Source organism: Camelus bactrianus, chromosome 23 (assembly GCF_048773025.1).
Source record: "Camelus bactrianus isolate YW-2024 breed Bactrian camel chromosome 23, ASM4877302v1, whole genome shotgun sequence".
In the NCBI taxonomy this organism is placed as follows: domain Eukaryota; kingdom Metazoa; phylum Chordata; class Mammalia; order Artiodactyla; family Camelidae; genus Camelus; species Camelus bactrianus.
The window spans coordinates 24,009,304-24,035,585 of NC_133561.1; the positions used below are offsets into that span (position 1 = coordinate 24,009,304).

Genomic DNA, 26,282 nt, shown 5'->3' on the forward strand with positions numbered 1-26,282 from the left:
AGGATAATCCCCATTCTGCAAGCTTGTCACGAGACACATTGTTATTATCATTACTATCCAATCTCCCCAGATGTATGAGTCAGAAGTTCTACCTGTGTCTCTTACTTAATCTCAGCCTATGAAATGGGGATCCTAATGTCTATCTCACAAAGGTGTAAGGTTTGAGCAAACATGTAAAAACACTTTGTGAAATGAATATAACTTCCTACACAGTGTTTTAAATAGCTGAGCCATAGCGCAGGTGAATAGTGCCATTAGCTACGTAGCTCTTCCTGGAGGTAGGGCGCTCATTCCGGGGCCTCAGGCTTTTCTAATTAGAACAGCCTGGTTCTTCTGAAGCACCCCAAGCTCCATTCCCTCAGTGTTCTCTCTGGTCAGTGAACTTAGTGTGAAGTCCCTTTCTCTAAAGGGCAGGCAGCTTATATGAGTATATGTGGGAGGGAAAGAACAGCCCAGCTAACCTCAACTACCAATTAATTGGCAACCACCAATTCCATGCCCTCCTCAAGAAATACTTGTATCCCCTTTGTCAACCACAAAAGGGAAATAAAATACATGCCAATGATTAGTTCAGCTTCTGTGGTATAATAAACCCCTGACTTCAAAGAATTCATCACAGTTTATTTCCTATTTAAGTTATTTTCATGATGTACTGCCATTGCCTAAATGGCTTTGGAAAAGCTAACTTGGAAACGACAAGATCACCGTTGTGAGCTATCCTAAGAGTAGTTAGAAGTCTTTTCAGACTAAAAACTGTTGGGAAGGAAAACAAGTCTGCCCTCCTGGAGTTAGGTGCCCCTGGGAAGAAGTATACTGACTATTCTTCAGGTTCAAACAAATCGTGAAAATCTGATAGGTCCAACAAAATGCATAGATTGAGATCAAATGAGAAAAACCACCAGTCTTGGAGGTTAGTGTGTGTGCAGGGTTGAAGGGGTTACTCTTAGGAAATTAGACTACAATTAAAATGTTGGGTTTTATTCCCTTTTTACTGAAGATACAGTCCCTCTGGACTCTTGATAACTCCCAGTAACACAAAGGGCCATCTCAGTTCCTACAGAATATTCAAGATGAACGAATTGTCTCAACCAAGCCCCTCATTATACAGATGAGAATCAAATTCCTAGATCTCTGGACTTGGCCTGCTTCCCCCTGTGATTTGTCAGCTGGGATCTTATTTGTGATGCAACTGGCTTACCAGGTACTTCAGAGGTGGAACTGTAGCTTATTTAGTTGTCATCCTGTGTGCAACTCAGCTCACAGTGTAACAAGTATTGTTAGCCTGAGGAAAAGAATATTTAATAATGTCCTGGCTGTCCATTGGTAAGACTGTGAACAATTCTCTACGGCTATGAAAGTTTCAAGTACTCCCAGTCACAGGAGCACAGTTATGGTCCACCCAGGAAAAGATGAAAGTGCTTTCAAGATGGGGAGGGTACAGCTCAAGTGGTAGACTGCATGCTTAGCATACACAAGGTCCTGGGTTCGATCCCCAGTACCTCCTCTAAAAATAAATAATGAAGTAAACCTAATTACTTCCCCTCTAAAAAATAAAAATAAATAAATAGTTTAAAAATTAAAAAAAGAAAGTGCTTTCAAGGACCCACGGAATCACCGAACCAGACCTACTGAGCGGAATCTTCCAATGACAGGAGGCAGCCAATAAAGCTGACAGCCTGATCCCAGCAATGCCTACTCTGGGGCATGCCCTTGAGCACATGGCAGCCTTGGGATGATTTACAGTAAGGATATTGCACCAGACCACAACCCCAAGCAACTGAAGAAACAGGAGGAAGGTCAGGATATCACTTTCAGAAGATGAATACTAAGTAGCTTACTGTTACCGAAGCATTACCCAACAATAGAGGCCACCTTGCAGAGGACAATCTTAAAATATAAATGATAGTATTTGTCAAGGTTCATACATCAGTTTGAACTGAAAACCAAGAGCAAATTATCCTTTACTAGCTCATGTCCTGGAAAACTTCTTTACCCTGATTCAAGGACACAAGGACTTGTTCCAAAGTTTTTGGAATTGATACGGCTCATAATGCCTGCATATTTTCAAAACCCTGTCATCAATAAACGAGCTGGAAAATACCACATACTTGTATCCTTGCTGATGAGATCTAATGGGTACATACGATGTGCCAGGCCCTGGCTGGACATACTATATTCTTATACAATCTTCATGACCCATGTTCCAAATCATGTCTTTTAATATAACTGAATATGTTCACTAAATATATGAATATCATTTGTTAAAACATTTTTACTTTTACAAGAATCTGTTGAAGTTAGCAAGAAGTGTTACCAATGTTCATAATGTATTTATATTTAAGAATCATTTTTACAGAAAACAAAGGTATATTTTTTTATTAGGAAAAAATGCCATACTTTAATAGAACATCACCATTTATGAGAATGGGTGTTAAAGAAACAGCACGACAGAAAACTGGATATGCTGCACCTTTCAAGAGCCCGCAGCCAGGTTAACCAGAAATCAACTCACGACTCCCACCACCCCACACACAAGTATGTACAGGTTATATAAGCTGAGATTTAGAAAACACACTGGAAGAGAAGAAAGAGTGCACCCATATTATATATCTGTATGTGTATGTTTTCCTTGAGAACGTATAATATAGCTTTCCTTCGTTTTACTCAACTCAAAGAAATCTCGATCTAAAATTATTTCATGCCTAACACTATACAAAAGGAATACCATAAAGCCAAAGTTTGGATTTCCTAGGGGCTGTTTGTTGGAAGTAAAAGACGTGTTTTGCATTTTTTTAGCGTAACATGCACATACAAACAGAAGTTGTGACACAGCGCTTGCCTTTTATGGGTAACATTACCAAAAAGCTTTGTACAAGATTCTATTTTACATTTCAGAAGAGGAGTATCAGTGAAGAGGTAATCAGTGCTTCCAAACTTTTCTAGTATTAATTACACAGAGGAGACCTAAAGAGGCCAGTGTATTTAGCTCTATAAGGGATTGTTTCTTCCCTCTGATGACGTGCTCCCTGACGGCAGAGGAGCCGCGCCGCAGACACACTGCCTTCCGTGCAGCCGCGGCCGCCTCCTGGGTGCCGACACACCGGCGCTCTCCTACTGGACCCTGCAGTTCTCGCTGCTCTCGGACCCGGGTCCCGCTTCAGGGCTGGGGGCGGGCCGACCTCGCTTGGCCCTCAGGCCCTCCTTGGGACTGTCAGCCAGGCTTCTCTCCGGAGGGTTACTGACCGAGAGAATCTTCGTGGTGGGTTCCCGGAGGCCAGCGCCTGAATCCGCTGGGCTCTGGTGAGTAACCTTAACCTGCAATACAACATCGTTGTTAGAGGCTTAAATCACGCTCACATTTCTACAAGGAAAAGAAAGTGCTTAGGTCACCAGATTGGAAGTTAAATTCTTCTTCTAGGAGTTGTACACAGTTTTACTGTTTTTTTCTTCCCCGAGGACAGGGCCCTATCTGATGGAGAAGCTAGAGGAAGCAGTTGATACAACCTCTGCCAAGCCACCTTGCAAGCTCTCGTCAACACTTCTGATGGCCAGAGACTCGCTCCCGAGGCCAGTGTGGCATTCTCAGACCAGAAGGGAGGCTCTTTGAGGGAAAGGCTGTGTCCTCTTTACCTTTGCATCCGTAGTGCCCAGAAGATTCTTGACTACCCGGCAAACGTTCAATAAATGCCCAAGTAAGAACCCAAACCAGCCTCCATTTATCTTAATTGTGCCCTGCTGTCATGAACATACTCTGAATGAGTAATACCACCTTCAGACGGTGGAAACGTGACTTAAAACACGTAGAAGACCTAGCACCTGCTCCTCACATAACAGCATTTTCACCATGCTCCTTACATTGCTAGCTGATAATAAAATCCATAAAAAGGTAAATTCCCTTTCCGATGTCCTGCCTTTTAAGAGAATGAGGGAATCTCAAAATGTGACACTTTAAGTAGATGAGAGGGCGGGGTAGCCGGTAGAGTCAAGTTTTTTTTGAGGTTTACATGGTAGTGAAAAAAGATATGGGGTCAGAAAAGAGAAAGAGGAGGAAGACAGATGAAGTACAGAAAAACTTCAGTGAACCAAAGTCAAAGGCAAGAGCAGACGGTGCGAGCAGGACTATCTTTAAAAGAAGAGGAAGGGCTCTTAACGAGGTTGATAACGTATTCGGTACCAACTCTGAGAAGCGCCTCTGTGACAGGTCACTTCCTGCTCAACTGATGCCAGTGACCTGAAGCAGTGAGAAGAAAAAGAATGGAAATTATTTCCCCGTTTATATTCTTTCCATAGGAAGTATGTGGTTTTAAAAGGCAGCTACATAGTTTTCATTACAGAAAACATAGGAAATCTGGCCAACAGACCAGATCCCTGGAAAGCTTGCCTCTACCTCAGATTACGTGCAGGGCACTTAAAAGGAGCAGCCTTGAAGGATAGAGACTTAGTGGAAAATCACTGTCCATGGAAAGTTGAAGGACAAAAACAGAGTTTTACTGGCACTCTTCTCTTTCTTTTTCTTTTCTTTTTTTTTTTTTTAAGTGGAAAGTGATACAAAAGACAGGCATTTCCCTTAAACCCATCAGGTGTGGGAGAGTCAAACCTTTAGGTTCATCATGAAAAGAGAGAAGGGTAGGGGATGGAGGGGAGATCACATGGGGAAAAGAGAACCTGAGCTAGTAAAACTTTCTTAAACCCAATTAAATAGCCAAAGTCCACCCTTTTGCTTCCCCTTCTAGATGCAAATTCTTTGATTCTGAATTGAGGAAACCGTGGTCTGTGATCAGTTCAAACTTTGGATTTGATTCTCATGTTGGTCAGTTAGCCTCAGACTTATCTGTAACTAGCTGAGGTCAAATTTACCAGGTATTTAAGCCAATAAATGCACCCATGCCCTCACTGTCTTACAAACTGTGTCTGCAGCACAGTTTGGGGAGAGGGTGAGAATGTGAATGGCTCATTGAAACTGAATCTCATTAGTAGGAAAAATGGCTAAGACTTCACTAAACTGCTGACCGACACTGTGGTGACAACCTCACCGCCATCCTCTACAATTAGTGGACGGTCCTCTGGAGCTGACCACTAACCCCAGGTTCAGATCAAATCTACACACAATCAGAACTCCCTTGTCCCCAGCAAAGTGCTAGCTCTGAGCTTATTCATCCCAGAGATGTAACAGAGAATGACCCTCACCTAATCTGCATGTTACCCATTTTCCCCTTTGAACTTGTCAGATGTCACTAAAGGTTCTGCTAAATGACCTAGGGCATCTCAAAATTCAGCCAGTTACTTCAGGTAGGGGCTTATAATTGCAAATTTATAAACAACTGCCTTAGGAAAAGATACTTTGCTCTTTCTTTTTCAAAACGAATGATGAAATGTGTTCAACAGACAAGGCAAGCATTTTATATGGTGACTCAGAAAATGTTGAATTAAATTAAGAATCAATAGGCTGGGTTTTGAAGGTTTGCATCTAATCATGAAGTCTCCTATAACCTCCTTTCAAGAGGAACCACTCCCCTTCATGTGCACAAGTGCACAAAATTGCTTAGTAATTCATAACCGCCGGTGCCTACTGCAGCCAGTAGCTAATGCACAGACGCAGGTCTGCAGGAAACCATGGTTACTACTCTGTCTTCGACAGACTCAACAGCAGTGTGGAGAGCAGGCCCCCTAGCGTGCAAAGCTCTTTTTCTTAGATAATTCTGAACTCCACATGCAAACTGCATTACATCAATTCCTTATAAAAGAAGGAAAAAATGACCCACATGGTGATTTCACGAGATGACTTCCTAACATACCTTTAAACATCTATGATTGCAATCACTTCAGGAATTAACAACTCCATTCATTTAATACATATCTGTATTAGACATGAAGACACAGGTAAACTGTAAACATAATTAGGAACATCACAGAAATCATACCGGAATTCAGAAGACAGATACTTAAGCAAATAATTACAGTAAAGTTGAGCTGCTGTAAAATAGCAGAAGTACAGGGTACTATGTATGTGTCATAAATTCACATTTTAAAAGAACCAAATGCTTCATTTGCTCCCCATAAGTGTGAGACAAGCAGGAGAGGATGTTTGTACTTCCTGAGGAGTAAGGAGTGGCTCCCAGTCACCCATCTAAGGAAACAGCACAGCCTAGACCAGAACCTAAACCTGACTCCTCCTGTATCACAGATCAGGAATTAGCTTATAGGTGGTTAGTAGCTTGGGTCAGGCTTGGAAGCTTCACTCTCTAGGGGCACTAAGTTGCTTTATGGAAAAGAAGCTGTTCTTCTGATCTCTGAAAGTCAGGATCTACTCCAGTATACTCTTCAGTGTTCTATTGTTACCAGCATCCAAAAGTTAAATCCAAATGTGAGTGAGAGAGAAAGAAAGAAAAAGAAAGTAGGGTGGAGGTGGAAGGATTTACTGGGGGGAGGGGGGAAGAAATCTGCACAAAATAGGAGAATATTCCTAATACAAGTCACAGATGGGCCCATTTTAATGAGTGAAGGAAAATCTCAGACCCTTCTTCCTCATTCCTGAATTAATAAAATTTATATTATAATGCAAGTAATGAACAAACTTAATAGCAGATACAAACTCCTTAATCCTTAAAGCTCTTATATATCCACATACCAAACAGTTGCAAATATGTTCTTGCTTTGATGCAACTAATCACCAATGTCTTTGTACTTAGGGATCTAAAATTCTAATGAGGAGCATGCCTGCCCACTCAAGAATGATTCCATTACACCATGGGGTCTCTACGCTTTTAAAGCTTTGTTTGCTGGTTCACAGTAATCAGACTGACTCCTTAATCAAACTCTGACAAGTAAGCAATCAAAGTAAAATCACAATGTCATATTAAAAAAATAAATAAATCTGTTAGCTATTCCAGAAACTTCCAACGAGATTCCTGTGATCCCTACTTTGAGAAACACTGGGAAAAGAGCAAGACCAGGATGCTGAGAGAGATTAAGTGTGAACTCTGGTCAGGTTCAATCTTTATGAATCTTACTTTCTTCATCCTTTTATACTACTATTTACTATGGGAGTTCAATAAAATGAGAAAATAAAATGAGAAAATAAAATGTAAGTTCAATAAAATGCATATACTTTGCATATATAATTGGTAGCTACTGGTATGGATTACAGTATTGGAACAAAGACCTGTGAAGCAAATATTCTCTGTGCTTAACTTGACTGGGCTGTTTACAAGGTACAGAGAGGTCACAAGGTCCCAGCCCTCCCTCCCCTCAACAATCAAAGTAGAGAAGTCCACAAACAGCTCCTGTCTTTAGACATCCACTGAAATATGCACTTTTTGATAGAAAGTAAAGGAGTGGTGAAACAGAGAACTGGCAGCTGGAGGGGAGACGGAGGAGAGAAAAAGTGTGAAGCAAGCAATGACCGATGCCTGTGCCAATTCCTTCAATGGTAATGCTTGGAACTTTCTTACAAATCCTTTGAGTTCTGATCTAACAATGCCATTTCCCATCAAACTATTTATAAGCGGCCTGCTGGGTCAAGGGCGAGGTTGTGCGGCAGGATAATGTGATGTTTATCCTCGCATGTGCTCGCTACCCTCCTCACTACTGACTTATTTATACCACACAGAGAAGGTCAGACTTTAAAGAGCTCCTGAGTCAGAGGGTGCAGTGCCAAACCCTTACCTAGATAACACTGTAATTTCCCGGATTTGAAATGGTAGCTACATGCTCACGGTGGTTTACCTTTTGTGATCTGCTGCCACCAGCTGTTGGTTTGGAGGTCTCAGCGAGATTTTCTTTGTCCAGACTTAGCGGGGATGGTGTTAACTTCTGCGCAGCAAGGCGGGGGCTGGTCCTTGTGGCCATGGTTGTTCTCCGCAGGACATACGGGCTCGACTTTCCTGTTGGGATATCAGCAAACCCTAAGGGCAAAAGCTGAGCATCAACACCGCTGTGTCTAATTCTATCTATAGCAGGAATGATATTCACTAGGTAAAGTCTGAACAACAGCGTTGATTTGGAGATTTTTTCAGCACAGAAATATCAAATTCTGAACAGGTTTTTGACAGCCATTGTTCAGATCTTCCAATACTTTTTGTAGTGTTGACATGAGGATTTAGATCCTAGTCATTCTCTCATGACGGAAAGGAAAGGATACACCTTACCAGTTTAACAGTGGACTATTGTTGCTTCTGAAGGTCAATGATTACGGTTGCACAATAACCTAAAAATAAATGCTTCTGTCTTTTCCTATGTGATTTTTTATGAGAACTTTCAAAAGAACACAAATACTTTTGTTTTTAAATTATGCATACCTTTCTTTACAACTTCTGGAAGTCCCTCTGGCTCAAACTCAGTGTCTTCTGGATCCTCTGCAGGGTGAATACCACTTTTGACCACTTTCCTGCTTTTTTTAGAAAACATCTCTGGTGTAGAAGGCGTGGTTTCTCCCCCACCCTCCCGAATCCCACTGGATCTTTGCCTTTTGCCTGAAGCTTTATTTTGGCCAGCTGATAACTTCTTTTCAGTGGCAGAAGGGACTGGAGATGGTCCTGGAACAACTGAATTTAGCAAAGGAGAACTTCGAAGGTTAACTTTAGATTGTTGTGAACTCAGACGAGCAACTTGTGTTTCTAATATCTCTCTGGCTTTCTCTAACTTTTCATGGCTTATAAGCAGAGAACAGTATTTATCCAAGTATTCATCTGCCTCCTTGGTTTTTTCTTCAAGAGTTTCTTTCAGTTCTTTTATCTCGGTCATTAATTCATCGACATTAGCATCCGCAACAGTACCTGTCAAAAACAAAGTGACACATGCCTTGTACCTCGATGCTTCTCTGGTTAACATTGGGCATCATCAAACATAACCTTACACTTTGTTTCTTGATTTTTTTTTTTTTTTTTTTGGAAGGAGGAGTCGGGGAAGATATATCTGTATATGGTCTTATAGTTCAAACAACTCTTGTTTGGGAGGGATCATATCAAGATACACATTCTAGCAAGTTCCATACTTACTGGGATAGCTTAAGTATCACCCACCAAAATCTCAAACTAATATTTCAGCCAATCCATCAAACCTTCTTGTAGTTATCACATGACAGCAAACAAATTAATGTATTACATCCCCGATTTTCCCCTGTCCATTCTTTCTATCATAAGTGAATAAGCAATAAAAAGTCAGCAGAGATATAAAGTCTCTGTTGTAATGGCTTTGGGAGACAGGACAAGGCAGTCCTTGCCAGTGACAAGGCAAGGTCAAAGAAGTTCTGAAAACCCATGGAGGCAATGGAGGGGCTGATGGACAAGAGCTTGAGGGATACTATAGGGAAACAGTCTCAGTCACTCGGTTAAAGTCTCAGCTGCCCCAGTTGGCACTGATTCCATGGAGACACTTCCTGGAACCCCAATCCACTCTGGGAACTCTTGTCAGCAGGGAAGACCGCTGACCCTCTGCTATGCTGTGGTCCAGAAGAGCCACTCATCCTGTGCTCACCATCAGCTATCCACCCAGTAAGAGCACTCCACTCTGGGGGCATGTGTGGAGAAAAGTGGCAAGGACAGTTGTCATTTCTTTTTTATTTTACCTCCGCATCCAAGATATAGCCCCCAACCCTTCCATTCAGTTGACCCACAAGGATGGGCCAAGGATAGTCAGAATCAGCTGTTTGTACATTACCAATGCCAGCTCAGAGGCCAGTCTGCCTTTGACATAGGAACTGCATAATGAACATCCACATGAAAAACTCTTCTTGGAAAGGCTCATTAGCAGAAAGGTGCTGCCAATTTTTTGTACGTTTTATAGAACAGAAGATGTGATAATCCTACTTTTAGAATGTAGGCTTCGTTCTGAATCCTATTAATGACCTCAAGCTGAGCACAAAATTCAGAAATTGGAAAATGGCTAACTGCTGAAAATCAGCATGCAGTAACAGAACAGAGCAGTAAAAACACTTCCTATGTGGACACACCATACATGTATGATTTTACTAGTGGAAAACAGTTTTGGCTCACTAATGTGCCCAGTTAACACCCACCTGCTTCCTGTTTCTCTTGTGCAGCTTCATGATGAGATAGCTCTTTCTGCAGCATCTCCTTTTCCTCTTCCAGTTGTTTACAAGATTTGATCAACAGCTTTATTTTCCCCTGGGCACGATCATTTTCCTTTTTCAACTTATCTGCGTATTTTAGATTTTCCATCTACAAAACAAAAGTAATTCCAATTAAAACCTTTAATTGCTTTTTATGAGTATATGGAAAAAGTATAATGAGACATAATTAGGAATGGTGTATTGCAAATTTAAGAACTATAATGTTCAAAACCAAACATCTAAAGTTGCATAAAACAATTCATCTTCTCTGCTCAGTTTCGTAAGTCCTCCAGGTAGACACTGTGGTTTTATCACTCCCTTTCTTAGTATCAGCAAGCATAACTCATGGTTCCCAAGATAATGTCCTAGTAAATAGTGCACTATGTCTGTGTTTATCCAATGGGAATCACACCTGGGAAGTGGGGCTGCGGATCCATGGACACACTCTTGGTGGGTCCAACATTCTAGATGAGAGGATTGTGCTCCCATTTGTAACCTGTGCTCTTGCCTAGTTTCAGTACCTAAGCTGGTGTCTGTTTAATCACGCCAAGTGAAGACCAAGGATACTACAGCTGACAATACAAATTTAAGACCAAATAATATTATGGTTTACAATACAAATTTAAATTTCAGTAGCTCAAGCAACCTGTGAATAGAATGGTGGGAGAATTATGTCATCCTGCACTTCTCAGGAGTACATGTTCACAGTTCCTTAAGCACAACTGCAAAATCAAAAAAAGCTCTGAAAATGATTTAGAGGCAACACTTGACCTGAACAGATACGAAGGAACTTATAGTCTTTAGTTATCCCACCTCATGAAAATATTCATATGTTTTGCTGCAGAAATATGAATTTGATCATGAAGTCTTACCCTAGACCCCTGACAGGACATCATGTAATATGTGGTATAGGCATTGCAGTATGTAATATCTAAGAAGTGCAGGATTCTAAAACAATCTAGCTCTAAGAGTTTCTGATAAGAGATCATGAACATGTAAAGGCAGATGAAACTATTAAAAAAAGAGTAAGAACCTGAGCATCATATTCATGTTACCAGAAGCTTTCATTCTTTGCACATTTCATCTCGAAATAAATTTATTAGCGATGTTGTGGTAAATCTGTACTTTCAGAATTTTCTGTTTCTGATTCCAACCATAATTGGATTAGAGACAAATTTAATTCAGTTTCAACAATGCTTATCAAGTGGTTCCTCATTAAAACTATATGAGATTTGAATAGACTCAACTAACAATGTACCATTTTGTACACAGTATATACATATATAAAGATACATTTCCCAGAGTAGAATTGTCAAAGATTAAAAAAAAGGAGAAAATGAGTAAATTAAAAAACTAGACCTGAAGCTACTTCTTTCTATCATTAAACTTAACACCTCTCAGTTTGTAGCAGAACATTATTGATCATTAATGTTATTTTGAACTTTGTATATTTTTTAGTTCAATATTTTAGTTTATTTTAGTTTGTATTTTATTGTCACATCTCCTTCACCTTGATAATATGTTAAGAGCTATAAACATAAGAAATTTATACCTAGTTTTCTGACCTTTACGAGAAGATATTTATTTTCCAAGTTCATTATTTTACATTCTGGATGGTATTTGTTTTATGAAAAATATTTGTGGGAATCAAAATAGCCTCCCTCTCCAAGTAGAATTACTGTAGCACCATCTACAGTCTAACAATCCTTGCACGGAGAAGAGGAGAAGGAACGTATATATGTGCCTGACCAAGTGCTTGGCCCAGCTTGATCTCCCCATAAGCCACAGGGAAGTGGGTCTGGGGACAGCAGTGAATTGAGACCAATCACTCAAGACTTAGAATTACCCACCAAATTATTATCTAGGTCTGGAGGGGCCTGCCCTGGTCTGTTACTGGCTTGATCTTCATATCCATCTCAAGAAGTCTGTGACATCCTCTGCTTTGAGAGGATTCGCTGAGCAGTGGATAAAGTTTATTCAAGCTATGTCCTCTAATCTTTAAAAACAGCTCAGCAGAGAACTGATGAATATTATTTATGACTAAAAAATTTTTTTTCATGAAAATTAAAATGAGAGCACTTAATTTCATACCATTAAAACGACTACTATATGTATGAACTATTCTAAGTTACGAAATATGATAAGTGAACACACCTTAGTTTTCTTCAATTCTTCTAACCTCTCAGTAGCTGCTTTCAAAGAATTATTGAGTTCTTCTTTACTGGACTTTAAGAGGTCTATCTCTACCTTCTGTGAGCTGAGACATTCTTCCGTAGACGTTAGTTTCTCTCGATACGTCTGAATTTCCATTTCATACTAGGGCAGAAAAATGTTATTTCAGCCAGGAGGCTCAGTTAGAAACATCGTACAGAAAACAAAAAAGAAAACTGCTGTTCCAAGGACCATTTCAAATGGTCTTTGCGACTCTCTTACTATTCTACTCCAAGATGGAAATGCATTTTTTAAAAAATCAAGTCATAAAATAAGATATATGCAAGGGGGAACTGGGGTAAAGATAGTGAAGCCAATAGGATGAGACCACCATTCACAAGATCACACAGCATAATAATAATGCAGAACATGGTGCTTCTTGCAAAAAATGCCCCATCACCATGGTCAACGGACACTCTCCAGAAACAGTCTCCAGCTCCTCCAGTAACCAAACCACACATTTTTACCTGTTTGTTTGTATCCAGAAGCAAATCCTGGTGTTTCTTTTCAGCTTCTTGAAGCTGTAGCTGATATTCAGCTATTTCTTCTCTCATTTTCTCTTGCTTTTCCATCTGCTCTTTGTGAACACAATCCAGGCTCTTCTTCAATTCACTGTTTTCTAGCATGAGCTCCTTCAGTTGACCCTAATGAAAAAAGTAATAAAATCATGGGAAGATAATTAATTACCTGGAGATATATCTTTAGGAAATACTGAGGACTGAGGGGGAAAAGAAATAGGTTCCAGGCAAGACAAAAAAAACCTATGTAGAATTAGTGCTAAAATTCTTAGCAACATACAGTCAACCCTCTGTATCCACAAATTCCACATCCACAGATACAACCAACTATAGAACAAAAATATTATACATACAAAATTCCAGGAAGTTCCAAAAAGCAAAACTTGAATTTGCTGTGTACCATCAACTTTTTACTCAGCATTTACATTGCATTTACAACTATTTACATAGAATTAGGTATTTTAGGTAATCTAGAGATGATGAAGTACACAGGAGGATGTGCATAGGTTATGTGCAAACACTACACCATCTTGTATAAGGGACTTGAGCATCTGCAGATTTTGGAATCTGCAGGGGGTCCTGGAACCAATCCCCCGAGGACACTGAAGGATGACTGCATTCACTTTTTTTTTTTGTCATTAAGTGTATTTTATTTTTAATTTTACCTGCAAAAATTTCAGACATGTACCAGTTTGGCACTTTTCTTTCTTTTTTTAAATTCTTATTCTTTATTGCAGTGTAGTCGATTTACAATGTTAGTTTCAGGTGTACAGCAAAGCAATTCCATTATATATTTTTTTCTCCAGATTCTTTTCCATTACAGCTCATTACAAGAAACTGAATATAGTTCACTGTGCTACACAGTAGGCCCTTGTTGTGTATCTGTTTTATATCCAATGTGTATCTGTTAATCCCACACTCCTACTAATCTAGCTCTCTGCTCTGTATTCACTTTAAATGGTGACTTCATCTCCAGTGGAAATTTCCTTTCCTCCAGCCCAGCCACCCCCAAAATCACACTCACAGGGACCATAGAATCTCTGATACCTCGATTTCCACTAAACCACACTGGACCAAACCCTCCTAGGCTCCCAGGCTCACATATTTAAGTACTTCATTGCAGTAATTCCTTGACCTCATCAACAGCACCACCACCACCACCATCACTGTTCACACTCAAACCCTTCCAGACTTGCTTTCTTCCTTGGCCAGCTTAGAATCCATCTTCTATCACTACAAGAATTTCCTTCCAAATGTCCTCCACTCTTCTGCCCCACTCCCTTCCCTGTGCAGGCCTAGAAAACCTCCAGCCCTGGAAGCATCTGACTTCCCCATGCCTGATCCCAAATAGCTGTTTCTGTATATGTTTCTATATGTGCTGTGTCCACTTCCTCATCACCTATTCACTCGTCACCCACTCAAGCTTGCTTTCATCCCAGCTCCTCCTGAAATTGCTATTCATGGTCACGGCATCGTCAGCCTCCGTACTGCAGATGCCCTCCACTGTTCAGCCCTCATCTCGTTCGGCCTCTAAGTAGAAATATCTGCTGCTGCTGACCATTCCTTCTGTTCTAAGACAGCCTCCACTCTTTTTGTGATGATTCAGGGTCATCATCACAACTATATTTTGCTATCCTTTTCTGAGAACTACTCAGGGATGAAGTAGCGTGAGCACCATACGGACATAGGAATGTTTACCATTTAACTAGATTTGGCAAACAGGTTTCATTGCCTCTGCCAGTTCTGCACTCGTGGTAGCTGCTACCTAAGACTCAGTGTTAAGAGATCAGGAGAAAGTGAGGGCATGAATCAGCAATGTCTGCTGGGTGGGGGTGGCAGCCCAAATGCTATAGTTCGGCCACCAACTGCCCTAAAATAGCACCCCAGGACTGCTCCAACTTTTCATTATACTGTGGCTTTCTTTCTGCTACTTTGTTAGTTCTTTGCAAGATCTGTATATCTGTCCGTGCAACATTCTGGCTTGTAATCTGTGGCAGACTAGGAGAACAGCCTATTGAAAGTTGCATGAAATCCATTTCTGATATGAGTTAATGTAATTACAAGGGTTGCCTTCTATGAAAAAAATATCTAGGCTCCATGACAGGTATTTTCATGTGTTTGGGGTCCTCTCCAGACTCCTTCTGGGCTCATGACAGTGCTGGATGATGAAGATTACTGCAAGTCTGATCATGACATAAGCTTGGGTTATCTCTTTCGAAAGCTAAAAAAAGTTTGGTACATGACGGAAGATCTTAAAAAAACAAATGAGAGAGTACATAAGAATTACCAGAGTACAATGAATCTGTCAGAGAAACTTACTTTGCTGCTCTTTATTTCTTCCAACACTAATTTTAATTCTTCAGTTAGCCTGTTTTTCTCCCCACTAAATTCTTCTTTCAACACTGTCGTCTTATGTACCATCGCGTCCATTTCTCTCTGCAGCTCAGTCTCCTTCGCAGCCATTGTGTTTACCTGAAATTTCATCTTTCATGAGAATCTGCTGATGGTTGTCTGTTTGATCAAGTTAATCACTCCGATACTGTCGATTTATGTCACCCACTTTAGCCTCCAGTAATGACATAAAACCCAGTGAATCCTCCCTTTACTAATCCCCTCAACTAGTATTGTTGAAACATACTGGTAAGCGTACCTTGTCTTCTCTGCAAAGATTTATTAAAAGACAGCAATCAGGGAAGGATGGCAAAGAAAAATGAAATTACTAAGTCTTAACATCCTTCATAAAGGTATTAATTTGAATTAAACATCAGAGAATATTATATGAAGTGGCATCTGAGATTTTTATCATCTCCTGGTTCTCTGCTAGTCCTCCAATGCCATGCTAATCTGCCAGAAACATGCCTCTGATTCATTAAAACCAGTTAAAGTGGTATAGTTTGCATTTGCCCCATACCAGGTTGAAACAGCCTGGTATAGTTGGTGCAACTGTCTCCACCCTAACTGCCATGTCTTGTACACTATGCAGAAACTTGAAATTCTTGGAACATATAGAGGTATGATTGGTTGTATTTTCTGGATACTCTCTTCTTTTAATAAGAAGTCCAGTAAAAATTTAATTTGAAGGAATCACTTTCCTAGATCAGTAAGGAAATATAGGGCAAAAACTTAATTTTTCTTTAATTGAGCCCCCTGATGGCAGACCTTCTCTTTAATCATCAGCTAACGAAACAGGAGACTGCCCAAAAGAGGGGACTGAAAGCAAAAAAATCCCCAGGGCTTACCCTGGGAGCCGTGAGGGTTCTGTTGGTTACAATTACATCAATATCTTCAACAGTTCCTTCTCCTAATGGCAAAAAAGGCAGGGCAGGGGCAAAGAGCATCCCTACTGATCCTTACTAGTATCTGCTGTACTCTCTGCAACAGTTGTTCTCAACTGCATGTGGGTGTGGACGCTACTATTCTGGTGTAAGGAACCATGCAAAACCCAAAGCGCCTTCCCTGTCTAGGTGCCACACTGAAAACTGGACCAGTACATAGTAGGGCCCCATGGAAGTCTGTGCCAAAGCAAAGAGTCACCATTGCTGAAGCCAACTCAGTGTCCGCACAGTTCAAGACCCCAAAACTTAAAGCCTTTACAAAGTTTGGTCCAATACTGCAAACACTGTCCAGAAGGAAACAGAATTCACACAGTGGTTTCCCCTCCCTCATGACAACATAGTCACATATAAAGAGATAAAGCCACTTACCTTTTCAATAAAGGACATTTTTTCTGTTTTTATCAATTCAAGCTCTTTCTCCAGATCCTTGGAAGAATGCTGCAGGGCTTCTAAGGCATCCTGCAAAGTGTCATTTTGAGATTGTAGCACCTGGATCTTCTGCTCCAATTCCACCGTCAGGTCTCCTAGTTCAGTTTTTTGCTTCTTCCAAAGTTGCTGTTCGCCTTCCATCTGAGACAGTTTAGAGACGAGCTGCTCTTGGTCTTGAGTCTGATTTTTTAGTATACTGATTTCTTCATCCTTTTTCTCTAGTTTCCGTTTGCCTTCCTCTACTTCTTGAATGAGGCCATTCACAGAAGACTGCAAAACAATGTAATTACTTTTAGCCTCGTCAAGGCCTTGGAGCAACTGAGTCTTCTCATGTTCAAGGGAATCCACTTGACTACTCAGGTTCTGTTCCCTGACCTGCCAGGTCTCTTGGTCATCACACAAGGCTGCCACTTTCTCATTTAGCTCTCTTAATTGCGTTTGAAGCATCTCCACTGCAGCTTTAGATTTGTCCTTCATCTGTACTTTTTCTTGCTCTTTTTCTTGCAATAGATTTTCAAGTGAAGAATTTAACGTTCCTAGTTCAGACACTCGTCCTTGTTCTTTTTGTAATTCTGTTGTTAGGTCTTCTTTTTCTGACCTCATATGGACAAGATCTAATTCCAGACCTCTCAGATTTTGGGCCATCTCCTCTATTTTTGCTTTCAGGGTCTCTACCTCTGCTTTGGACTTCTCAGCCTCGAGAATCACACACTCTTGGTTTTGTCCTGACACCTCTAGTTCTTTTTCAAGGTCCTCAACTCGATCCTTAAGCAAACCTGCATGATGCTGACTTTCCTTCAGTTTTTCTAAGATATGGAGCTGCTGCTTTTTCTCAGCATCTAGGTGGACTTTCAGCTTCCCAATGCTGTTCCCCAGCTGATGTGCTGCCTCCACTGGGGAGCCCAGACTCAGGTCTCTGACCTTCCAGGTCTCTTGGTCATCATACAAGGCTGCTGCTTCCTCACTTAGCTCTTTCAGTTGTGCTTGAAGCATCTCCACTGCAGTTCTGGATTCTTCTTTCATCTGTATTTTTTCCTGCTCCTTTTCTTCTAATAGATTTTTCAATGAAGAGAGTAACGTGTCTGATTTGGACACCTGACTTTGTTTTTCTTGTAGTTCTTTCATCAGATTTTCTTTTTCAGACTGTATCGTGACAAGGTCTAATTCTAAAGCTTTCAGGCTTTTGGTCGTCAATTCTATTTGTGTTTTGAGGGTCTCCACCTCTGCTTTGGAGTTCTCAGCATCAAGAATCACCAGCTCTTGGTTTTCTTCCGACATCTGCAATTCCCTCTCAAGGTTCTCCACTTTATCCTGAAGCGAGTCATTCCTACGCTCGCTTTCCTTCAGTTTCTCTGAGATGTGGAGCTGTTTCTTTTCGTCGGCCTCGATGCGGACCCTCAGTTTCTCAATGCCTTTTCTCAGCTGGTGCACTTCCTCTTGTGTTGAGCTCAGTCTCACTGCGACCTCGCCTTTCTCCATCAGTGCAGCCTCCAAGGCCTTGGCGACGGTCAACTTCTCATGCTCAGACTCACTCAGTTTGGCCTGCAGGCTTTCGGATTCCCTTACGAGAGACTCTTTCTCTTTTTTCAGTTGTCCGATTTGGTTTTCCAGCCCACTTCTCACCAAAGACAGTGCCTGTGAGTCCTTTTCCAAACTCTGCAGCTGCTCTTGGAGACGTATACACTCACCTTGATGAAATTCGAGCTCTTGGATTTTCGCCTTCATCTTTTCGGACATCTGATCCAGTTCTTTATTTTCTTTTGACAAAATATCCAGTTCTCCATGAAGCTGGTCTCTCTCACTTGTGACCACAGAGAGTTCTTCCTCAAGACAGGTTATAACTTTCTGCTTATTTTCATTATCTTTTTCTAAATACAGCTTCTCTGTTTGAACTACCTCTAAGTCGGCCTCCGCAGAGAGGGCAGGATGCTCTGTGCTACCTTTCTCAGATGTGAGAAAGTTCAGCTCACTTTCCCCAGCAGGACATCTCTCTCTCAAGCTGTCGCTCACCTTGGCTACATCATCTTCGATAACTTCATCTGACAATTTATCTGTGCCCATTTCTAAACTAGCAGCGAGGCCTCCTGAAATTTCTACTTTCTGGTTATCACAAGAAAAGGATTCCAATTGTTCAGTTAAATCCGATTTTTCTTTCTTAAGTTCCTCAACTATTTTTTCCAATTCTATACATGCTTCAATCTTGGTAGTTAGTTGTACTTCTTGTAAATTGAGTTTCGAGTCTAATGCTTTGATTTCATTTAGTAAGCTTTCAACTTTTTGGTCACGTTCCTCTATGCCATGAAGTAATCTCAAATTCTCATCAGATGCCTCTTTTACCTGAAATTGGAGATTCTGAATGGTTACCTGATTCTCCAGAAAATCCATAGGTGCCAAAGCATTAGGACCAGAAAGTGACAATTCAGACATGCTTTCTGAGCAGCCCTGGGTTTCGTCTTCCTCTGGGGTCTCATGGCTGGCTTCTGGGGGCTGCTCCCTGGACCATTCCCCTCTAAGTCTGAGTGCATCTGTCTCAGTTATTCTCTCCATCTCTATGCTGAGGTCCTGCTGAGCATCTTTTTCACAAATTTGATGAACCTCATGTTTTGGAGGCCTCTCTTTAGTTTCTGAAGTATATTCTTCTGATTCTCTTATGTCACAGCTATCGTTTCCACCCCGAGTAGCCTGTAGTTGTAAGATATAATGAGAATGCAAAGAATAAATAGGCTTAATTTTTTTTTTTTTTTTGGAAACCGGCTACTTGCCTCTGCTAAACACATCTCTTCAAATGGCGCATTTCCCACCACATTTGCCTCTCTCCACCAAAATATTCAACACAATTAAACAAACATTTGGTAAGTGTTCTCTCTGGGCAAGACACTGGGTAAAGCATTTATCCTGAAGACAAACCTGTCAGATCAGTTATTTGATCATCTAAATTGTGATGTAGTTACATTTTCTTTTTCTTGCTAGGAATATTCTAGGTAGTCTAAATATGAAATTGTTGTTTGGGATTCTCCAATAAGAGGCTAACAAATTCCATATAAAATGATCAGCTCCCACCTTCAGCATTTATGATATTCTCCAATAAAAGAAAGCAGTAAGGTTTCATGACCAGATTCCCAGCCAAGGACTTAATCAAAGATCTAGCACTTACTGCCTATATGCTTAGGTAAATCACATGTTTGAACCTCACTTTCCTCTTATCTGTAAAATGGGGATTTGCTACTGTGACTACAACCGCCGTCACGTCTCCACCCACCCTCCCTACCTTACAGGGGCAGAGAGTGGGGATTCAATTAGACATCGACTATATGGCATTGTTAGTTCAGCTGGCAGATCACAAAGGACCAAGGTAGAAGTAACTAAACAATTTTATATTCAATAAAGAAAGAAATGTCCCTTTAAATGACTGATCCCAAATCATAGATTTGTATCTGAGCAAAGTGTTGGAAAAGTATTCAGAAGTACATAATAAACTCCAATATTTAGTTTCATGACTGTACCTCTGTAACACTAAAAACAGTCTGAAATGGGTGAGAGAGGTTGAAATTCCTATCACCTTTCCATTCCTAATTCCAATTTCATATTTAATGTACTTTATTAACGCACAGAGTGAAAACACATAGACATCCTGAAGAAGATGTTCTGACTCTATGATATAATTTTCTCTGGGAGACTTTAAAAAACATCTTTAGGAATGTCCAATAGAATAGTGTTTAAAGATAATCATGATAGAAATTTACCCACCAAACGAAGTTTACTCAATTTCCTAAAGTTCTAGTTTATTTTTTCAAAACTTTGGTATACTTTGTTCTTACATCTTTGAACCGTAAAAACATTTTAATTTAGATTTAGTGTCGATTTCAATTCAACAAAATTGACTGCATGTCTCCTAGGCATGTGATTACAGAAATAGAGCATGTCATTCCCAAGTACTTACATCGTCTATGTCGGCGCCAAGCAGAGACCGAGAACTTAAATCCAGACCCTGAAGCTGAAGTCGTGCTACCTCGAGCTCAAGTGTCAAGTGTTCCGTATGTTTCTTTTCAGCTGCCAACTTAGACTCCATCTCCACAGTCACTCGTGTCAGCTTCTGCTGCCACTGTTCATTTTCTGACAAGTACTGCTTCCTGAGACAGCCGAGCTCTTCCCTTGAAGAACTTAGTAGCCGTTCGAGCTCTTTTATTTCCTTATTTTTCATAATCCCTTGACTTTCAATTTTCTCTTCTAGCTTCTTGAGGGACTGCAGGTACATCTGACAGAGGGTCTCCAGTTCTTCAATCCTCCTCGCTGGGGCAGCGGGGATTTCGTTCTTGGTCAGATTCTCCTCCTCCAGACTGCTGCAAGATTCTTCCTCCACATTAGACTGGTTTACCGAAACAGTCCCTTCTAGATTGTTCAAAAGGGATGTTTCTCCTGTCTGCTCTAAAAGATCTTTGTAAAAAGAGGATTCTCCCAAACTTGTACCACCAGGGCTGTCAGTCACACAGGAGAATGACAAGGACAGTAAACGCTCCTCCCCGGGTCCTGGCTTCACCTCCTTTACCAAGTCACCTTGAGAGTTTCTCAGATTCATGGACAAGACTGAATTTTCAGCCTTTAACGTGTCAACATAGGACTGTAATTCTGACATCTTAGAGCTCATCTGGCAGTGCTGATCATGTAAAATTTTGTGTTCGCTCTGTAAAGATGAGAATTTCTCCTGTAATTCAGCAAAGTGCATCTGAACTTCTTTGTTTGACACAGTCAAGTGCTCGTAGAAATTACTGTCCTCCAAAGGATTTAAGGACACAGAGTTCTGCTCATTCTGTTGTTCACCAAATTCACTTTCTGACACTGCTTTCCCTGACTCACCTTGGAGAAGTCCATTTTCGTTGTTTAGTATTTTAACCTCATTTACTAGTTTCCCCACCTCTTCTGCCATTTTACTAGTCGCTGTGATACATTCTGATCTTGATTCGTTCAGCTCAGAGATGAGTTCAAACTTTTCAACCTGCAGTCCTTCACACATTTTCTCTAACTCATTCAGCTTGCCCATCACTGTCTGTAGAGAGCCCTGCAGGTGGGGACTGTCATGCGGACTTACTGACAACTCATGAAGCACTGAAATATACTTTCCTTCTGGATTGATTTCACAGTCTCCAAGGCCATTAATATCTTGTGGCTGAATATCTTGTTGCAAATTTCCAGTTTCCAGTTCTCTTCTAATTGTCTGTAATTCATGCTGTAGGTGCTCCTTCTCTTTCTCACTTTCCTGAAGTTTTAATTCCATGTTTCTCACTTTAGTTTCTAACTGTACCAGTTGTGCATTATAACTGTCTAAAGAAGCATCTGTAACTTCAAGATCCATCGGAAGTTGAACGTGACATTTATTTGTCTCCCTCTCTCCTCCTTTCACAGAGTCCTGAGTTGGTTCCAATTCTACATGTTGATGCTCGTGTTCAGCCTTCATTAATTTCATGAGATGCTCATTCTCTTGTAATAAGGCATTAACTTCCTTTTGCCTCTTACTTTGTTCTTCCTTTAAAGTCATGATTTCTTGCTTTAAGCCATCAGCCTCCCTCTTGGAATTGTTTTGATTATCTGTAATCTCAGCTGTCAGGGCTCGCTGCACTGTCTCCAATTCTAGTACTAAATTCTGGTTTCTTTCTTCAGCTAATGCTAATTGTGATACAAGTCCTTGTTGTTCCCTTGCAAATGTCTCCTTTAGCTGTTCCAATTCATTTTTTCTGTCTTCGCAAACACTCATGCATTCATTCAGCAAGCATTCTAATTTAGAGTTCTTTTCCTGCACTGCTTTATATTTTTCACTAAGATCCTGAAATGCATTTCCTGTTTCTTCACATCTTTGTAGCAAAGTAAGCCTTTCTTGCTTGTACTGATTAGATAACTCAGAAATGCGTTTGTCTCTTTCATCTATACAGTTTGAAAAACTCTCACTCTTTTGGAGCAAGTTCATCTTCTCTTGGGTCAAGTTTGCATTCGTTTCCTTGAGGGTCCCATTCTCTTGGGTCAGCTCTTCAATGTCCATCTTATTTAGAGAGATGATGGAACCCATTTCCTTCTTCTCCAAGCTAAGAGTTTCAGACAAAAGTTGTAGCTCCTTTAGGGATTCTTGAAGTAAATGGTTGCTCTTCTTTAATTCTTGAATCTCTGCATGCTCAGTTTCTAATTTTTCATTCAAAAGTTGCAACTCTCTTTCCTTGCTCTCCAGGGCAGCTAAAGTTTCAGCAACAACATTCTGATGAACAGAAGTGTCTTCTTGTAACTTACTAAGGCGCTGACTTGTTTCAGCCACAAAACTTTGATGCATCTGTTCTGCTTTCATGAGATTTTCTTCTATTTCTCCTCTGATTTGCACCAACTCTTCACACTGCTTTTGCAGATCTGAGTTCATCTGCTTTTGAGACTCTAAAGAAAATTCAAGAGAAACGACTCTGTTTTGTAACATGGCTGAATTTTTTGGACTCTGGTCTGGTTCTAAGTGGCATTCGCTCCTTTCTGAAGGCTCACTACCCTGTTCTCCAATTATATTTGCAAAGGAATTATTCATTGCAGGCTGCTGTTCAAAAGTCAGAAGACTTCTCTGATGAGCCTCGTTTGTCACCCTAGAAGAATCTTTGGATTTCAGCAGATCCCTGAGGCTCTCAGACTCTGCATGCAAGTCTTGGTAACGCTGGTCTTTGTCCATGATTTCACTTGACAGTAACTGAAGCTTATGTTCTAGATCTCCAACTTGCCCAGTAAGCTGAGAAATTTTCAAACACATATTTTCCATTTCCTTCTCATGTTTCTGATCAGAGAACTCGGCTTTCTGTTGTAGTTCTCCATAAGCTCGTTTCTGGGTCTCTACCTCCGCAGTCTTGCTGTCTATCACGTTGTGAAGGTTTCTGATCTCGACACTAAGATTTTCTCTTTCCATCTCCAGTGTTCTAACTCTCTCATTGTGTTCGTGACTTTTTATCTGTTGTGTCTTAAGACAAGTTTCCAAGTGATTAATTTTACTCTGCAAGCTTTCCTTTTCTGATTCCATCTGACTTAAAAGTTGTTCGTTTTCACTTTTCCAGCGAGAAAACAGAGTTTTCTCTTCTTTCAGTTCTTCATATTCTTTCTTTTTTAACTCCAAAGCACTCAATAAAGCTTCGGACTCTCTCTCTGTTTTGCTTAACTTCTCATTCAGTTGTTCAATGTGGTGTTCCCTTTTCTTCAAAAGGTCTTGAGAACAATCTCGCTGCTTTTCCAGATCAGCCAAGGCAAGCTTCAGTTTCTCTAAAGTCAAGGAATTCTCTTGCTGATTTATTTTTCCTTGAAGATCTCTTAACATAGTTTCCTGAGAGGTATTCTTAGCTATAAAAAAAAATAATTTTGTAAGTTGTCATGTTTTTAACAAATATTTATCTGTAAGAATTCTAAACTCTTAAAAAAAAAAATCCATACAAACAGCTTCTTAAGTCCTGTAAAAATTGGCATTATTGCATGCATACCTCTTGGAAAGTAGACCGCCTGATAATTATCTAAGCTTATATAAAGAGTGAGAAAATGGTCATTTTCAGGATGGCAACACATGTATTTATCTTCTTTCCAAGCAGTTTAATAAAGTGTTGTATAAAATACAGGTGCTTATTTTCCTAAGTATTTGAAACTTTCTTTTACTCTTTTTCCTTGTATGTGTTTATGTATGTGCATATTTTTGCCCTTTTGAAATACTTACTCAAGGAGAGAAAAGTGTGACAAAAGCAGCACAAAAATGGAAATATCCTACATCACTATGGGGTGTTTCTGATTTCCCAGAAAAGTAAATAACTTCTTCATCATTGTAGCCAAAAAAAAATCCATAGGATTAGGCTTAAGTACAAGAGTATGTGGTGCTACAGGGAAAACTCTATTCAATTTCTTGTAACGAGCGTAATGGAAAAGAATCTGAAAATATGTGAATGTATGTATGTAACTGAATCACTTTGCTGTACACCGGAAACTAACACTGTAAATCAACTACAAGTCAATAAGAAGTAAGAATTTAAAAAGAGTATATGGTTGCTATATATCTGTAAGTCTGAAGACCTACATGTGAGTGTCACTGAGGAGCAGTGCCCCCCTACATCCCAGCCCCTGACAGTGAGGGTGGACTCTGTGAAGGTGACAGTCATCTGGAAGATTTCTCAGACTCTATTGCTACCTTGTTTTCTGCCTAAAAACTCCCTTCTGCCCACTGGCCCTCCCAGTTGAGAAGAACCACCCTGCTCTATCCAACAGCGATGGGAAGGCTTCCCAAGTATGCTGAGGGAGGATAAAAGTTGAGAATCTCAACAGTAGATGGAAAAGGTAGCATGTATTATAAACTCAGATATTACACTAACTAGAAAGCCCTCTTTATTTTTAACCACTAATTTCAGCCTACCTACTGAGAGTGGATGGCTGGTGGAGACAGCACCACAAGGGGCGATCAATCCACTTCGCTTGCGAGGACAACAAACAATGACACTGGCGTCCAACACTGAAAAAACGCCCTAACCCTTCCTTGTCCTATCATGTTCTTTCAAGAAAGCCGAAGATTGACATCTCCACCTCCTGCTGTGAAAAAACTGAAAACTATCTTGGGGAGATTGGAATTTAAGAGAGAAAATAGTCATAGGGAGGTGTGACACGACATTCTGCAGATCAGGTTAAGAGAAATCCTGGATGTGCAAATACCCCAGGTTAAAAAATAAATGTAAATAAAAGACGTATGGCATTTGCAAATCAATGTGAACTAATGGTATGTTCATCTGGTGAGCACAGCACCATCCTGTGGCTACACAGGAAGTAAGGAAATAAAGTCATTCAGTCAAGTAAGCCATCCAGAAACAGTGGTCACTAAGGGCTGGGAAAACACACATTTAATACAGGATTTTCCATCCTGAGGGAAATGGTGATGGCTGAGAAGATGAGCTATCTGCGTGTAACTACCAAACACACGTGAGACAGAGAACAGCACTCCGGGGCGAGAGACAGCACTGACAATTCACTTTTGGGTGGAAAATATTTACCCTTCTGGTTTCAAAGTGCTGAAAACCAGGCATCTGGGGACACAGTGTGTTCCAATTTAAAAAAAAAAAAAAGTCCAGCTATCACTCTGGAAACTAAAAAGTAGAAAAGGAAAAACTTTTCCACATCAATTGCAAACATCTCTCTGGGAGAAGATATGGAAAAATTCGAAGACGTTTCTAATGACATCCACCCTCCCTTGTGGGAACATGAGCCTAGAGAAACAACTCTAAAACACTACGTTTACTCACCCCTCATTTCTTCTGCAAAATTCTGGCTCTGACTTAAACACTGCCTGGCCTTCTTCAGTTCTTCCTCCAGGTGGCAGACTTCTCTGTCCCTTTGCTCAGACTGACTCTTAAGGAGGCTGTTTTCCCTCTTCATTTCCTGAAGCACAAACAGAGGCTCAGGGAACTTATGACTTCTGCCTGGGTAAGGGTCCCTAATGGAACTGTTTATTTCTTACCTGAGGAGGAATCGCACTTAACCCTTTAAGCACTTAATGAAGTTAGACAGTCTTACTTCAATTGAATGCTTTTATAAATAGAAGTTGAAAGCACAAAACCCAAAACTGATGATCATCTTTTTCCATCAAGAAAGAAATTTTTCCAACTTTCTAGATGCCCTATGCTTGTTAAAATGTTAGCATTTAAGGAAAGTCCTATTGACAAGATCCCCTGGAGACACAAACCCCCA

General features: G+C 40.5%; 1 protein-coding gene across 2 annotated transcripts in view; it reads right to left on the reverse strand.

Moving 5' to 3' along the window:
- Positions 1-2,361: 2,361 nt before the first annotated feature.
- The window catches only part of CENPF (centromere protein F), a 50,623-nt gene continuing 26,702 nt past the window's right edge, over positions 2,362-26,282 (reverse strand). The window contains exons 11-20 of one of the 2 annotated variants that reach the window (XM_045512493.2): positions 25,838-25,973; positions 20,503-23,909; positions 16,503-19,244; positions 15,118-15,270; positions 12,748-12,924; positions 12,224-12,385; positions 10,016-10,178; positions 8,298-8,774; positions 7,726-7,883; positions 2,362-3,315 (exon numbers count right to left, since the gene is read on the reverse strand). In XM_045512493.2, the coding sequence (XP_045368449.1) occupies positions 3,112-3,315; positions 7,726-7,883; positions 8,298-8,774; positions 10,016-10,178; positions 12,224-12,385; positions 12,748-12,924; positions 15,118-15,270; positions 16,503-19,244; positions 20,503-23,909; positions 25,838-25,973 (7,779 nt within the window). In that variant the 3' untranslated portion in view covers positions 2,362-3,111. Of the gene's footprint in view, positions 3,316-7,725; positions 7,905-8,297; positions 8,775-10,015; positions 10,179-12,223; positions 12,386-12,747; positions 12,925-15,117; positions 15,271-16,502; positions 19,245-20,502; positions 23,910-25,837; positions 25,974-26,282 lie in introns of both variants that reach the window. The other variant, XM_010949514.3, reaches the window with a different exon arrangement.